General features: G+C 45.0%; 1 protein-coding gene across 1 annotated transcript in view; it reads right to left on the reverse strand.

Annotated features, from left to right (window-relative positions):
- Positions 1 to 13,002, reverse strand: part of SNX30 (sorting nexin family member 30) — a 49,178-nt gene extending 36,176 nt beyond the window's left edge. The window contains exon 1 of the mRNA XM_054286196.1: positions 12,741 to 13,002. Within this exon, the coding sequence (XP_054142171.1) occupies positions 12,741 to 12,902 (162 nt within the window). The 5' untranslated portion in view covers positions 12,903 to 13,002. The remainder of the gene's footprint in view (positions 1 to 12,740) is intronic.
- Positions 13,003 to 17,955: the final 4,953 nt, after the last annotated feature.

Consider the following 17,955-nt stretch of genomic DNA (forward strand, 5'->3'; position numbering starts at 1 on the left):
TATGCATACACTGCAATAGGGGTTCCCTCGTGCTCTCTGTTTCAGATGACTTGCAATAGTTTTCCTGACACAGACCAGTGAACATTTCGTGAGAGCAGGTCAGACTGACAAGGTATCACTGTGCAAGTAACAGAGGCCAGAGGCTAAGATACTTAGAGGGGAGAATTCATGTTTACATCTCATGCCGTGGAAGACCTGGAGGAGCGTACTCTTGGAGAAGCTCTCAGAGTTAGTTTATGCAGGTGCAATTTAAGCGATATCCCTCTATCACATTTGCTGATATACAAGACATTTTCCAGTAGAAAGGCATTTGCTCTCAAAGGGATAAAATAAACAAAGTGCTTATCTGTTGAAAGGAAAAAAAAAAACCACAACCCTAACCAAACAAACAAACATAGCAACCTAACCAAACAACCTAACCAAACAACCCTAACCTAACCAAACCAAACAAACCCTAACCAAAATCCACACAGCATGACCACTTTAGTTGCTCCTTTGAGGAGAAAAACTGAGGAAAAGCAATCACAAAATATTTCTTCACAATAAGAAAATTATCTATAGAGACTGATAGACTTTTGTATTGGTTTTGCACAGCCTGGTTTCTGGTAGCCGGGGAGCCACAGAGGTGGCTTCTGTGAGAAGTTGCTGGAAGCTTCCACAGTGTCCAGCAAAGCCGAACCCTGATGGCTCTGAAGATGGACATGCTGCTGGCCAAAACTAGAGAAGTTGGTAACACCTCTCTGATAACATATTTAAGAAGAAAACCGAAACAAAGTCACAGGTTTTTGCTTCTAGTCAGAGAAGAGAAGGAGGTGAGAACACGTGAAGGAAACAACATGGAGACACCAAGGTCAGAAGGAGGGGGAGGAGGTGCCAAGATTCCTCTTGCAGGCCGTGGTGAGACCATGGTGAAACAGTTGTGCCCCTGCAGCATGTAGGGATCCATGGGAGATGCAGAGATCCACCCACAGCCCATGGGGATCCATGGGGGATGCAGAGATCCACCCACAGCCCGTGGGGAAGGTGCCCATGCCAGAGCAGGTGGATGTCTGGAGGAGGCTGTGATCCAGCAGGAGACTTGGTGGAGAGGGCCCTTGTTCCGGGCTGGAGCAGCCTGTCCTTGGAGGACTTCACCCCATGGAAAGTGACCCATGCTGCAGCAGTTTTGGGAGGACGTCTGCCCAAGGGGGGAGTTCATGCTGCAGCAGGCGCAGTGTGGCTGCTGTCTGTGAGAGTGGACCCATGCTGGAGAAGTTCATGGAGAACTGTCCCCCATAGGAGGGACCCCACGGCCTGAGAGGGGAAGGACTCCTCTCCCAGAGAAATTGAAGAAAATCTCAGTGACGAACTGACCAAAACCCCCATGCCCTGTCTCCCTGTGCTGTCAGTGGGCAAGAGGGAGGGGCTAGGGGGAAAAAGGTGTTTACGGGCTTATTTTTCTTCTGATTATCCTCCTCTGATTCTGTTATAGTCATAAATTCACTTTGTAACTTAAGTTGAGCCTGGTTTTCCCTTGAAGTGTTTTCTCCTGGTCCTTATCTCAATTCATGAACCCTTCATTAATTTTCTTTCTCTCCACAGCCCAGCTATGGCAGGAGATGGTGAGCGAACAGCTTTCGTGGGTGCCTGGCATTGGGCCAGCTCAAACCACAATAACTTGAGATCTATAGACTAATCCATCTAGAGAAACACCTTTTAGTTAATAGTCTAGGCTTATCACAGCCACAAAGGCACGTAAGAGGCACACATGGCTTCAAGTGAAGTCTACTGCTCCAGAAGCAGGCTAGTCAGCACACTGGGAGTCATCATACAAATTGTGAAGAGGTCAGGATGATCACTTGCAATAATAAAGGGCATTGATTAAAGATGTCCACAGATTTTCTGGGCAACAATCCAAAACCCACAATTTCATCTTGTCAGTATTCAAAAATTTTACTCAATTTGCATTATTATGGCATCTAAAAAACTAAAGCAAAGGTTCCACCCAGAAAATCATGAGCTTCTATCGTCTGGGTAGTCTATCATTACCAGATGCCACTGCTTTCACCACAGAGTTAGCTCAAAGCGCCTGCTGCTAACACCATCTGCACCAGTGATGGGGAGGAGCCTTCCCAGCCCCTGAGCAACACCTGTCGGCAAAGGATCCCTTTTCAAGGAACACACAGAATCATTCAAGCTTACTGCAAAAGTGAGAAAAGAGAAACTTTAAGGTAGGGGAGCTTTTTCAGACTTAAACTCAGCATGAAGTCAAAGCACAGATTGATAATCATGACAAAAGCATGTCCTTCAGTGCTGTAAGCCTCCCATTACTAATAACACTACAGATCACTGCACTAGTAATACTATTGATCACCCCGAGACAGGAAGTGAGGTTGTCATTCTCACAGGTCTCTGTAATTTGAGGCATGATCTAAAAGCAAGTTTACATTTTACATTCTCTACATTTTCCTGCAAACCAGAGTACTACACATTTTTCCCATGTCTTTGCTCCCATACGTTTGTGCAATGCTTGTCCTCAAACAAGATACCTAAGACAACAAAGGAGAAACTCATCTTTACGGGTTATAGACACCACCACTTTCACTTCCAAAGTACCATGTCACCTGTTGTGTATCGCTTCACAGAAGTCACAGTGTAGAAGCTCTGAATGTGGCTCTAAGACAATAATGCTCTCTAACAGGATTTATGCTTTCTGGACCACACTGATCACAGCTCTTGGCTAAACTCTTTCCTTGCCTCTTGTATGAACTTTGGATTATTGTCTCAATTTTCAGAACCATTTCACCTAGTTCCACTAACCAGCATCACTTAAGTGCTTACTCTAATGAATACCTCTTGATTTAAGTGAAAATCTGGTGGAGAATCAACAGTTTTGGCATTGTAACATCACCTGCAGATGAAGATGACATCTCTTTCCATCCCTTGACCTACCCAATTTATAAAGTAGAATTTGTCCCAAAAATTCACCTGTCAAAACACAGAATCACAGAATAGGTAAGGTTGGAAGGAATCACATTGGGTCATCTGGCCCAGCCTCCCTGCTCAAGCAGCATTAACCCAGAGCATGTTGCACATTACTGCACCCCGACAGTTCTTGGATATCTCTAGTGAGAATACATCTATATAAGCAGCCTGTTCAATGTTCCACCTCTTGCACAGTAAAGCTCTTCCTCATATTCAGCTGGAACTTCTTGTGCATGTGTCTGCTTCACTGGTCTTTGTCGCATGGCTTGGCACCACTGGGAGGAGCCTGGTCTATCCTCTTGACACCCTCCCTTCAGATACTCATCAGCATTGATGAGATTCTCTCAGCAGCCTCTTCTCAAGGCTGAAAAGCCCCAAGTCCATCAGCCTTTCCTCACTAAGAGATGCTCCATTCCCTTAATCTGCTTTGATGCCCTCTGCTAGACCTGCTGGAAGAGTTCCATGCCTTTCTTGTACTGAGGAGCCCAGAGCTGGACACAGCATTCCAGGTGAGGCCTCTCCAGGGCTGAGTAGAGGGGCAGGGTCACTTGCCTCAGCTTGCTGGCACTGCTCTTCATGATGCAGCCCAGGATGTCACCGGCCTTCCTGGCCACCAGGGCACCGCTGCCTCATGGAGAGCTTGTTGTCCACCGGGACCCCCAGCTCCTTCTCCACAGAGCTGCTTCCCAGCAGGTCACCCCCAGGCTGTGCTGGTGCCTGGGGTTGTTCCTCCCCAGCTGCAGGACCCTGCACTTGCCTTGGCTGAATTTCAGATGGTTCCTCTGTGCCCATCTCTCCAGGCTGCTGAGGTCCCTCTGAAGGGCTGCACAGCCCTCTGGGCTATCGGCCACTGCTCCCAGCTCTGTGTTGTCAGTGAAATTGCTGAGGAGGCCTCTGCCCTTCATCCAAGTCATTGATGGATAAATTAAACAAGACTGGGCCCACTGTTGGTGGGAGACACCACTAGGGACAGGCCCCCAAATAGAGCATGTGCCATTGATTATGACTCTGGGATCTGCTGTTCAGCCAGCTCTCAATCCACCTCTCTGTCCACTCATCCAGTCCACTCTCCCTGAGCTTCCCTATGAGGAGGTTTTAAGAGACAGTGCTGGAAGCCTTTCTGAAGACAACATCCACTGCTCATCCAACAGGTATCTGTTTCTTCACAGCCAGCAATCAGGTTGGTCAAGAATGATTTAGTGAATCCACGCTGACTACTTCTGATCACCTTTTCATCCTGTTTGGATAAAGACGGCTACCAAAATTCATTGTTCCATCACCCTTCCAGGGCCTGAGGTGAGGCTGAGTAGTCAGTAGTTCCCTCTGTGTCTCCCTTTTTGAAGGCCATTTAAGCTGGACTGGCAATGGAAATGATAACTCATTAAAATAATTACAGCTTACTAGAGGTTTTTTTCCATCTTCAATTGGTAATTGAACTGACAGCAACTGGTAGCTAGTAGCTACCTGGCAGTCAGTTATTGCTCTTAGTAACTGGAAAGAAACTGTTCCCCCTTGTTTTTCAATGATTCATTAAGAGTAACTTTCCATAGATTTTACTTCACAGTTATAGCTGCCATGGTGGAATTCAGACCTTTTTTCACCATTATATCCTAATGATGCAAGCAGTTTCTCCCAGTCACAAGATCTTGGAAATTTCAGATGCACTGGAATCCAGACTCAGGCAGTCAACTCAGTCACAACTTAAAGTGTCAGTACAGATCTTACAACAGGTAAGATCTTGCTCATGATCAGCAGAGAACAAGCCTCAGCAAAGTTATTTCTGAGAAATACACAAGATAAAATTACATTTTAAATTGACTTATAAAAAGTCTTCCGCAGACTTAAAGCACATGCAATTTACAATCTTAAATATGCATTTCAGGTGTGGCAAGTAGATTTTCTTGCAGTGGCACTAAGTCCACTGCACCAAAAGAGCTGTCTGCCTTGTCTCCTGACCTACTTTACAGAGAGCAGTCTCCCAGCTCAGTGCTGGAGCAGCATGTGACAGCCAGACCATCTGTTTAAGATACCACAAGAATACACCACTATGCTCGAAGACACCAGAACAACAATTTGCACATAAATCTAGGAAATGAGGTCTCCCAGATAGGTGTGTCAATGGCAAACCTTTGTTCTTTATCCTCTGCCCCTCCCACCATTAATTACAGGGACAAGCTTCCTGAGGCACTGATAGTAGGAGGAGGCCCCCATACAATGGTAAAAAGAGAAATTCGTTATCAAAGTGGTTATCCCTTTCTATCCATGAATAAATTGGAAAACATTCAGCTACTTGGGTAAATTTAAGGCACTTGGGTAAGTTAAGGTTTGAGGATTCCTTCTCAACATCAAGCATAACTTTTTCCACCATGACTGACAAGTTACTCCAAGACTCATCCTTCTGAAACCTGTCTGAAGAACCAAGCTGCTCTATGTATGCTCTGAATATGTTTCCAATACTCTATCTCATTATGTATGAAGCAATCCTGTTGAAAATATTATGAAAGCTGTGCAACACTGAATTCAACCTCAAAGTATACACCCCTCCCTCCATTAAGCTGAAGTAAGAACCACAAAGTAATAACACTGTTGTACAGTAGAAGCTATGTTTAGCTTTACCAGGAGAGATTGAAAAAGTAATGGTACTAAAATAGTTATGCTGATTCAAGTGTTTGTTCTGACTTGCTAGCAATCCTTCATCTTGTTCAAAAAGAAGTTCAACTCAAGAAACTGGCTGTAGTTGTTTCATGGAGACCACTGAGTTTCACAACAGTACTAGAGCACCTATGGTGCAAGATACCATGAAAGTACCCTTTCCCATTTCTAAACGGGAAGGCAACTGTAATCATTAAGGACCTAAATGATGGAACAGGGTACATCCTCAGCAGGTGTACTGAGAGTACACAACTGTATAGAATCCTTGATCAGATGTCTGTGCTGTCATTGACGAAGACCACAACAGGCTGAAGAAATGGGCTGTGGGATGCCTAAAAAAATTTGGTAAGAGGAAACGCAAAGTCATGCACCTGCCAGGAGCAACCCCATGCAGCAGTGTGTGCTGGAGGCTGATCGACCAAAAAGCAGTTTGGCACAGGGAATGAAAAAAAAAACCCACAGACAGCGATGGAAAAGTTGACCAAGAGCCAACAACAAGCCTCAAGGCAAAGAAGGCAAACAGCCTGGAGATAATAAAGCTCAGGGAATCTTATCATTAAGGATAAATATTTGATGGAACTGTGTACAGAAGGAAGTAATAGACTCTTTTTAGTGAAAATATAAATACTGGAGGTTTCACTTACACATGAAAAAGATATTTTACTTTGTGGGTGACAGGATGCAGGAACAGGATGCCCAGAAAGCTGTTCAAAAAACAACTTCACAGCATCCTGGGCAGCCTGGCCTATCTGAGCCAAAAGGCTGGACAAGACAATATGCAGAAATGGCTTCTAGCCTCAACTTCCCTGTGACTGTCATTTTTGCATCCCATAGATAGGAGCAGAGATCAATCCATCGATACTGACACTGTTTCCCAAGTTCACCAACTTCAGTTTGACTTTCTACAGTCTTCAGTCTCTCCCAAAACTGAGAATTTACCTCCAGCTTCCTTTAAGAACAATACATGGTGCCAGTCTAAGTTCTCATCTAGTCAGAGAATGAAGTTTGTAGAAGCTCATGCTATTTTAAGTTTTCAGATTACACTGCAAACTGGTTTCATCTGTAGGTGGATAAAGTTAAGAGCAATAATCATAAAATAGCAACCAAGGAGGCTGGAAGTAGAGCTTCAAACTCCCAGTATATTTTTTGGAATTGGAGAAGTGCCAGGCTCCCTTTCAGAGTAAGCGCTATGTAACAACTCCAGCAAACACTGGAGTATATTTGATAAGGTGCTAATAAGAAGTCCAGGAATTCACCAGAGTGGTAATTTGGAAACAGAGGAGTATGCAAACAATAGTTTTCAGTTAGTAACCAGAAGTTGGCACTAGGAGTTTTAGAATCCATCTCCATGAACTAGCAAATTCAAGGTATGCATCCACCACAAGCCTGGTATTCCACATCAGCTCTGGTATCTGCTTGATATACTGCCTGTAAAACAGCCTTGAAGCTCCCATCAGCTGTATAGAGTTAACTGAGGCAAAAACAAGGTAGGCAGAGCTTCCAAGAATAAAAGCTGAGAAAGTTACAGGTAGCTGGCCACAAGTACAGTAGCAGCAGTCAGAAAGGTCTGAAAAACGACAAGGGAGCCCAAGTCCTAGGACAGGTGGGATATGAAATGTTTTGGAGTTCTTGGCAAGAAACCAGTGATGTGAATCAGGACTCTTATCACACAGCTGCCAGCCTCAAGGCAGACCACAGCAAGAACAGCCAACATCACCATGTTAGGAAGATACTCTTAGATTATACAAGTCTAGAAGGACCACAGCTAGACGGCAGCAGAACTAAGCCATACAGAACACTTCCTTTCTAACTCTGCACAGCCTGGCACTTCCAAATCTTAGCAGCAGCCTACTAAATCTGCATAGCCTCAGAGGGCCTGAATCCAAGTCTTCATGGAGGAAAATACTGTCTAGTCCTCACCTCTGCTCTAAACTCAGTAACCTATTAATACTGCCTTTTCTCCTCATTGTCAAAGCATCTGTCCTGGTGCACAGAGCAGACCTGCTATTGAAAGTAACAAACTTGAGCTCATGCACAAGCAGAACTTCCTTCTTTTTTAAAAAAGAGAAGGCAGAGAGAAATTCAGGCACTTCCTCATGTCTTGCCCTCCTCAGCAGTGTATCTACTCTAAAAACTAGATCTTAATTAGCTTTTATGTGTTCCAAAAGCTAAACCAGCAAGGCTTCAGTTTCACAGGTAATTCTACAACTAACCTGCCATGCAACTTGAGAAATTGTTTTCTTCTGCATGTTTCTCCTCCCACATCATGTTAAAAAAACCCCAACCAAATAAAAGGAAAAAAACCACACAACACAAGAAACATGGTAGCATTCAGGTTCAGCTTTAGCTGTCTCCTTATCTGAAAGCTAGCAAGGGTGAAGGGAGAATAAACTCAAAGACACTCACTCACTCAAAGATGCTCAGGCATCAAGACAGTATTTTAAGCAATTAGATTTCAGGGGAACAGAAAGATCTTTACAGGAGCACACGGCCAATATATTGTCATGGTTTGATGCTGGCACAATACCAGTGCCCCCATGAAAATACATTCTCCCTGGTGTCTGCTGTGAGATGTGACCAGGAATAGAGTGAGACAGGCTCCAACTTAAGAATAAAGAAGAGAAAACTTTATTAACCTACAATGATATGTAAAAATAAACACACAGAAAGAATAAAAACCTTCCAAAAACACCCCTCCTCCCCCCACCAAATTTCCAATACATCCATCCCCCAAATTACCAACTCTTGGTCCATCACCACCCTTTAAATAATCAATTCTCAGTTCATCAAGAGGAGAGGAGTCCCTCTTGTGCCATAGGCTTCCCCTGGAAACACTGTTGAAACCTCGTGTGTTTCCAGGTCGCTCGTGGCACTGCCCAGAGAACATCTGCCATAGTGACCTCTTCCTTCCATGCCCAGTGCTCTCACCACTGCACATGGACCAGAGCTGCTTCTAGGGTCCTTTTAAGGGTGCTTTGTCCCGTTCCAAAAAAAGCACAGTCTCACCTTTGGGACACCTGTCCCCCCCCAGATTTCACCCCCTGGGGCCGAGGGGTCTCAAGAACAGAGATCTTCTCCTCCACTGAAGATCGAGGGCACCAACCACCCTCCTCACCCGTTGTCTCTGTTCACGCACTCCTTCACATAACATCACTGCACTCCCTTGGCTCCGAGCCATTGCCTCCCCCTAAATGCAGTCTCTGTGTCACCGGAAAAAAAATGGTTCTGTCCATGGCTATACAAGAAAAGTGCAGCCAAAGGCCACTCCATCATCTCCTCTCACCTAAGATTCTTCTCAACTTCTCTCGTGGCCTCTTATCTCATCTCTATCTCTCTTCTCATCCAGCTCCAGGAGGATTAACATTTGCAAGGTTTCCATCATCCAAGAAAAGGGTTAAAAATCTCAGTCTCTGCCTGTCCAGAACTCCCACGGCTGCCTTGCCGGGCACCTTCTCACCGCATCCCTCTCCTTCTTTTCGGCCGGCCCGGCTATCAAATTTCAAGGTGGCCCAGGCACAGACACCGGCTCTCGCTCTCTCTCTCTCTCTCTCTCTCTCCCCTGGGGAGGGGGTGGTTCCATCCTCCGGGCCCAGGCCTACCTCACCCGGCCGCATGGCTTCCCCCCCGGCCCAGCCGCAGCAGCCGGGCCGGGCAGAGCGCTGAACCTTTCCCTGACCGGAACCAAGAGAAAGTTTTCCTGGGAGTTCTCTGCTTTTAACCCCTGTGTGTTCAGAGGCATATCCTTGTCCCCAGTGGCCACACCAGGTGCCAATATTCAAATCTGAGCACCCATTGGTTTGTCCACAGTATCCCAAAAAAACTCACTTCCTCTCAAACCAGGATATATATCAATGCTTCAGAAACAAGAATCTACAACTCAAGTGTTTCATGTCTCCTGCATCGTGACTGTAAAAGTCAAGTGCTTGCCTAAAATGTCCTTTTCATTTAAGAGATAAGACACTGTCAAAAGTAAAGGTGTCCTGGTTTCTAAAACTATTGTCCATTAGAAGTCAGTCAGGATAAAGACACTACTTCATATAACAAAAGTTCTGCAGCCCTCTTCCTAAGATTCAGAAAACTTAAGAGTAGTCTACTTAGATGGCCTCAGTAAACAGCACAAAAGACTTTCCTTCCCTTTCCAATGACCTACTGCTCTAGTAGCATGAGCCACTGCTCTTGAACAGCAACCTAAGGTTTACTGGACATTAAAGTTACACAGGATCTGAAATACTACATTACTCCCATATTTAAATCAAAATCCAAAAGGAGACACAGAGGCAAGTGTTCCTGTCCTCCAGGTTTCTCTGACTCAGTTTAGATAAAGTGGTGTTCTTTCTCAATGGATTAAAAAAAAAGTAAGTAAGAAAAGCATGCTTTAAAGAATACAAAGCAGTGATGGCAGAGGTTCAGCCACTTCTATGCTATACATCAGTGGCAATAAAAGTTGAAGCACTTTCTGGGCAGAAAACCTCCCTCTACTTTTGAACTTTCTTCACTCAGAGGATTTCAGTCTTAGGTACTTGAAGCTTGCAGCAGATTTTAGGAAGTATTTGCTCAGAGGAAACACAAGGAAACCAGAAAAAGCAAATTATCCACTTCATGGTGATGGGCTACCTATTTTCACTAGCCCTCTTCCTAAAGTGATATCCTACTACATGTCTGAATATATTGTTCTTAAAGAATCTGACTCAAAGACACTTCGAGACAGGAGACATGGACCAAAATTTCTGCAATACCAATCTCCACCAGATTCTCCAAAAAGACCAGACAGAACATTAGAACAGCTCCTAGTAAAGTATCAATAAATAACTAATGCAGAGCTTTAAGCCTAAGTCAGACTTGAATGCTGACCTTCCTTTGTTACTCAGCTATTGAAGTTACTCAGCACGATTTGTTGATTAATGAGCCAGTCTCTTAAAAGACAATAATCCATCATCGGAGATTAAGATTTTTAAGATTAACACTGGAAGTGTCCAAGGCCATACTGGATGGAGCTCTGAGCAATCTGATGTAGTGAGGTGTCCCTGTCCACAGCACAGAGGTTAGACTAGGTCATCTTTGAGCTCCCTTCAACTCAGACTATTCCATGATTCTGAGACTGAGACACACAAACCACCCAAAAAATGGTTTTATCTGCTTATCTCCACTTACCCTACTCTCTCTCTATACTACTTAATACACAGTGCAGGCATTGCCTTAAAGCTGGAATACCTGTTTACACTTCTTTTTTTCTGAGATGGGAAAGAAGTTACTACATTTTTTTTCTTGCCAGTGTGTGAAATACTAAGCTGAAGAAGGGATATCCTATACACAGCAAAGCTGTTGATCTCCTTCCATCAACAGGATAAGACATATGGCTTTTTCTGCTAATGCAGCTAGAAGGAAAAAAAATACCATATTCTCTTCCTACTAGATATGCCTTTATTCTGCAATGATCATAGCCTAGTGTCATTTCCAGGTCAAGCACAGAACTGCACTGAAGTCTAAACATCACGTACCACAGACAATTTTGCTCTGCCTTTTAGAGGATTTCTATGCTGCCAAGTGCCTAGAACCAAATGGTACTACATGCAGGGTATAGGAAGGTGGATTTCATTTCTATTGCTGATGGAAAAACTGGGCAAGAACTTTCCCACTTATGAGAAGTTAGCTGACCAAAGCCTAAAGCTAGAGTTATTTCTGCCCCCAGGTTGTCAGGAATACTGATACACTTCTCAAAACCTCAAAGCAGTAAAGCAGAGAGAAGCTTGCTTGCACTCCAAAGCAAAGAAGTTCTTTAATACAGCTAAGGAAAGACATTATAGGATGAAAGATACTCCTTATAACACTGCTTCTCACCAGCTATATAGCAATGTGGATGGACTGTGCCAACAGCAGCAGCTTCTCAGCTGGCAAGACTTGTGAATGCAGCTGCCAATTTCTATTGCTACAGGTTTGCCAGACATCAACCTAGTTAGATCATTAAACCAACTATCACAGACAAAAACCCCCCCAATTTCTACCCCTGCCTTAGTCACCCTTTTCTCCGCAGGTCATAAATTGACTCATTTGTTAGATGAAGGCCTAAGTTCTTGAAGAGAAGGTAAACCTTGCTTCTCACTAGAGCAACAGTGGGCAAATGTTCAAGAAGAGGACTCCTTACATGGGCAGGAAGAAGTGCTGAATCCCTACATCACAGCTGCACACAGCAGATGGTGAAATACTGAAGAGGCCAGGCTACCTTGACTTACTTTCCTGTAGCATGGGAGGGTACTGGGCTAGATATTGCTGACAGCCTCAAGGCTTTTGGAGCCTAAGGGGTCCATCCTAGCTAGAAGCAGCTCCATATTCCCCAGGACAACAGCCATAGAAGAAGTACTTCTTGCCACCACCACTCAGTGAAACCTTGTATGCACGAACCACCTGTGCCAGAACTGCTTTTAAACCCACATCATCCTTTGCAATACTTGCTCTCAGGAAATCCTACCTTAAAAATTTCAGGAAGACTTGTCTACAGGGATACAAGTCCTTGCAAGGGTAGTTAATGTATCAGCAGTGCTGTACTGCCGCTACCGAATTATTACCAAGAGCAAGGCACTTCACAGAGTTCGCTAATGTCCTGTGAACATATGCCAGAGCTAGAGAAGGGAAAACAAACACAGATACTCCTGCAGAACACTGTGTTGATACCAGTGCTGGGAAGAAGTGAGGAGGAATTCAGCCTGGAAAGGACAATCACAAACAAGCTGATAATAAGGAAACCATGTCAGCTCAAAGCCTTCCCCGTGAGGACTACAGGAAGGAGACGGCAAAGGAGCTGCAGCAATGCCTGAAAAATTTACACCGATCTGTAGAGTATGAGCCACAGGAAACACAGTAAATAAAATCCTGCCTCTCGCAACCCACAGCGCAACTACCAGTGTCCCAGACGGTTCCCCGCAGCAAGGTACACGATGTCTTCTTCCCCCGGAGCTGCTCTGTGCTCTTGCAATGGATGTCAGCAGAGCCCAGGGCTTTATCTCCCCAGGGCGAGACGAAGCCGGGAAAAGGGATGTGTCGGGGAAACACACACACAGAGTCCTCCCCGCTCTACTTCAACACCAGAGGCCCCCTCAAATGCCGCAACTCCTTCCCCCGGGACATACCTTGTCGGCGATGCTGCGGGGCAGGAGCAGGTCGGGGCTGGGGGTGAGCGCCGGCCCCATCTCCTCGCTACTGGACGTGGCCAGGGGATGCGGCATCTCCCGCAGCGACTTGGGCCCGGAGGACGGGAGGGGCTTAGGGACGCTCGCCGCGCCGCCCGACATTGCGCCGGGGCCGGGCAGCGACCAAGGCAAGGAAGGAGGGAGCGGAGGCCGCGCCGCCTCGTCGAGAAGCTGCGGGGCCGCGGCCGGAGCCTGCCCGCCACCGCCGCGATACGAGGAGGCGCAGGAGGCGGCGGCTGCGGCGACGACGGAGGAGGAGGAGCGAGCGCAGCATCCGCCTGCGCCGCCGCCCGCCCCTTTCCAAAGCGACATCCGCGCCACCTGCTGCCCCGCCCGCCCGGCCCGACGCGGCGGCGGGGACACAGGCACCGCCCCCGGCGGACAGCCAGCGCAGCGCAGCGCAGCGGGGCGGGGCGGGGCGGGGCGGGGTGGAGGGGCGCCCGGGGCAGGCTTCAGGATTCGTGGAGCCCCGGGCGGGCCGGGGGAGGCAGCGGCTCGGGTGGAGCCCCTGGTGGGCCGGGCCGGGCCGGGCCGGGCCGGGCCGGGCCGAGCCGAGCCGAGCCGAGCCGAGCCGAGCCGAGACGGGGGAGGCACCGCGCCACCGAGCAGCCCTGACGGTGACCCCGGAGTGCGGCGGTGTCGCCGCACGCTGTCGAACGGCGGGTTAAGTGTCAGAAAAGCAATCCTGCTCCTCGACTTTTCCAGGTTCGCCGACCTCAAATTACGCTCATGTTAGAAGGAAAATTTGTTGCGATGCAGGACCGAGCCTAGGCGGGCTCAGGAGGGACAAGGCCCGGCCTCCGGGACTCCCTCACGGTGGGAGTGCACCGGATACACCAGATACACTGAGATGTCTTGCACGAAGGGCTTGCATAGAAACATCCTTTCACTGATGCCATCTGTCTACTTTTGCCGCAGAGATCTCACGTTGAGAGATCTCCCATTGTTGTACAATGTTTGATCATGCTGAAATGAGGCGAAAGATAATATCAGACCTTTGGAAGCAATTCATGCAAATCCATCTAAAAGCATGTATCCATTACAAAAATTCGAGTGATCTATCCACATTTTACAGCATGGAAAAAGTGTTCATGTTGGCAGAATAACCAATAAATAGGTGGAAAATCACAGTCCTGGTCTAAGATGTTTCCTGAGCAGGTAAAGAAGCTAAATCTGGTGGATAGATTACTTTTGCTAATAATTTGCTCAGCACTAATTAGACATTATAGAGTAACATGCTCCTGGGGAAAGTGATGGATCACTCTAAGACTGTCACAATCCCTTCCAGCTACAGATAGATATATGAGGATAAACATACACAGATGAGACCAGATAAGACTTGGATGCTGTAAACATTTCATTTGTGTTCAACTTTTCCTGGGGAGTACAAACCACAAAAGGGTAGCACTAATACCTAAAGTTTTACATGTGTCACTGCAAGGTGCCATACAGCAGGACGAGCATGAGGGCACAACACTGTGGACTGTAATTACAAAAAGAAATACTGTGTATCACAGGGAAAAAAATACGGGGAAAAAAATCAATCCTTACTATAAATAATTACTTAATATTACATAATGTTTGAACTTCAGCAGACATCAAAAGTCCAAGTGCCAGGCCCCAGTGAGAAAGTGGCTGTGAAATATCCCTTCTTCATTACACTTCAGAAACAACAACCTATTTAACTATCAGAAAAAGGAAGCAATACACATTAGTCAGCTTAGATACATGCATCCCAACTTTCTTTTAGACTATCCAAATCTTAAGTGGAAACTATTGTGATAAAGGAGCAGGCAGGTTTGTGTATCTGCCGCACTTTCATGAACTGGTTCCCTTCAGTTTTGTGACAGCCTGTATCTCAAAGGTTTATGACGTACTGAGAGCTCTTTCTCTCTTTTCCCTTAGGCATTCTCACCCAGCTGTGTTTCCAACTCAGTCCTTTTCCAAAGGAAGCCTGGTCAGGGACACCAACACCTTCTAACGCTTGGAAACCTGGGGCCATCCTAGCGCTGTGCAAGTACAAATGACCTTCTTTGGACTCATTAAACCTTGGATTAGTGGGCTGTGAGCTGAGAATAAGGAGGCTGCATTCTTGCAGCAAGGAAGACTGGTGGTATCCAGGCTGCCCAAACAGGAGGCAGCACAAGCAGCAGATTGAGTGCAGGATTTATCAGACTCTGCTTGGCACTCACTAGACCTTATCAGAAATCCTATATTCAATTGTGGGACCTTTATACAAGATGCTGGCAAACTGGACAAAGTTCAGAGAGGGGCACTGAGATGGTTGGTGACAATCTGCAAGAAGCAGCTGCAGGGCTGAGGCTTTTTGAGCCTGAGGCAGATAGCTTCAAGGGCAGTTAATTTCATCCTCAAGTATCCCATAGGGAAGGGGTGGAAAAGACGGAAGTGGGCTTACCACAGCAGACCATAGCAGGAGGGCAAGAGACAAAAGATCAACTGAAACAGGAAATTCCTGATGGATATTAGGAACAACTTTTTCCCCCTGAAGGTAAGTCAAGAGTCAGAGCAGGTTACAGAGAGAGGTTGTGCAGTCCACCCTTGGCGATTCTTAAGACAATCTGGTGCGATCTCATGTCTGACCCTCCTTCAAGCAAGAGATTGGACCAGAGACCTCCATACATCCTTTCTAGCCTGCAAGACTCAGTGCTGCTACAGAAGTCATTAGTTCGGTTTCTGAGGTTTGTAAGCTGACTCTCAATAGCCTGTATACAGGCATGAAGTTCCAAGCTCCACTTACTGGTCTAGTTTCCTGTGATAGGGCAATATATGCCTCTTTTTTTAATTAATTACAATTATCTGTGTTACCTGTTTCTGCTATGTCATCCTTACTCATTTCATCTGACATAGAATACTTAGAAACATTTTCAAATAATTAACTGGATCAGTATATGCAAAATGCAGGAATATTTGTGCACTTGTGAATACAAGTAACCTGAAATCTGGTTAGAAAAAGTTCAGAAGACATTAGTGGAAGAGCTGTTACACAAGAAAAATACAAACTTGATGATTATTATCAAGTATATTCCTAAATTCTGGCTATGAAAGTTATGTTAAATTTCAGAATTCCAACTCCACACCAGCTATAAAGTCAAGCTGGCTAACTGTTGACACTAAATCAATACTTAAATGTAATTTATGATAATATGCTTTTTAAAAATCAAAAAAATGGACAGTGCAAGCAATCTAGCCCTGTCTTAATGACTAATGACAGATGTCTCTCATCCTCCAGTTTTGGTGAGTACCAAATATGCAAAGATTTGTACAGACAGCAATCTAGGTTTAACAGTGATACATATCTGAGGTAGCAAATGCAAACTATGATACTGAGAAACAAGAAAATGGCCAAGCTGGATGGAGCTCTGAGTGACCTGCCCTAGTGGGAGGTTCCCTGCCTATGACAAGGGGGGTGGAACTGGATGATTTTTTAGGTCCCTTCCAATCCAAACCATTCTATGTTCTATTAGAAGAGTTCAAAAATCATAAATCATACCTTAAAATAGATTAAACTTACTTTAAATGTGTAATCTTAAAAATCTGTATAACTGTCATGCCTTTGCTGTATTCTCTGCAAGTGCATATCACCATCAAGGGTGGGTTTGCAGGTTCTTCTTCAGCTGTAAGGGAAACCTGTTTCTATTTTTTTAACACGGAAGATGAGCATACTATGTAGTTGATTTCAAGAACTGGAACTTCAAAAAGAAGACAGAACATTGAATGTGAAATTAGAGTTAGGAGCAAATTCCTGTACCTTGATTAGAAGTAGTCACACAATATGAACAGGGATCATAAAGATCTCCAAATATATTGTGTATTAAATGAAACAGAAAAAAATAGATATGCTATGTGACTGACTTCTTGTAGGATTGTTTTCTACACACCAATAGGAACCTCTAAATGTGTCAGCATGTGGTCATCTGGCTCCAACAGCAGGCACAAGAGGTACTACCAAAAACTGAGGAAGGTGTCTATTTTTATAATACCAGCAGAGAAATAATCAAATGTCTTAATTCTGCTAGGAAATGATGACTGATTAAAAACATGGTTATGTATCCTTCTCCACTGTGGTGATTTAATTTTACAACCACAATATTTTCCTTGATGCTTACATTGATAATTTTCGTTTTGTTAAACATCAACCAAGCTAAAACCATTCAGCACATGAAACATGCAACCAGAATAAAATACACAGTGAAAACCAGAATCAGTGGCAGGCTGAAAAGAGACTACTATTCAATGCCCACATCTTAACCCAAGTTAACTTGAAAAAACTGGCATGCTCTCCTAGCAAAATCATAGCTGTTTATTATGTTTATATCATTTAAGCCCAGAAGCAGGATGAAACAGACAGCTGTAATACTAACTGGGCAAGAAGTCAAATCATCAGTTTGGGGACCAAGAATCTCACCAATTCAAGAAAAATGTCACCAGTTTCACACATTTTTTCCTGAAAAAATAGTTCTGTTTCGGTATCACTGAAATCAAAGTCCTGCAGGCTACCTCTTAAGATTGTTTACTAGGCTAAACAGGGAGAGGAAGGATCCACAGATGATGTGTAGGAAAATCTATTTACAAATTTAAGGATAGTGCCTGTTCTGATCTGGAGTGCCAGTTACACCAGTAATACCACCCAGGATGTTTTTATAATGGCAGATGGCTTTTCAATTGCTCAGTGTGAGCCTGAGAAGGACTCTCAGTTGTCTCTTAACCTTTTTGTAATGCATCTTTATATTTTTGTCCAGATGAGACATAAAATGGCAACAGGGTTTACAATGACTATCAGGAGGCTAAGTTAACATTGTATTTATTTACTGGACCAGACATGTAAAGCCCACCTGCCTTTCATCAAGTATTCTATTTAAAGACTAATTTCTAGGATTCTCAATAGCATACTCCAGACAGTACAAACAATAAGGTAGGCTTGAGGCCACAGAGATACTGGCAGGCTTGGCTGGTTTGACAGGTCAAGGGCAGTAAATTTTTTCCCCCTGCTGTCAACAGCTTCTCCTCAACTGCTTTGTCTTTTCCCCACTGTGGTCTACCTTGGCAAAGATAACGTTTGTGTCTGGCTGCACATAGGCACACAGGAAACTACAATAGAACAACACCATTCCAGAAGATATTTAAAAAGCCAAAA

Source organism: Melozone crissalis, unplaced genomic scaffold (genome assembly GCF_028551555.1).
Source record: "Melozone crissalis strain CALT ecotype California unplaced genomic scaffold, PUWL_Pcris_2 ptg000005l_1, whole genome shotgun sequence".
NCBI classification, from domain to species: Eukaryota; Metazoa; Chordata; class Aves; order Passeriformes; family Passerellidae; genus Melozone; species Melozone crissalis.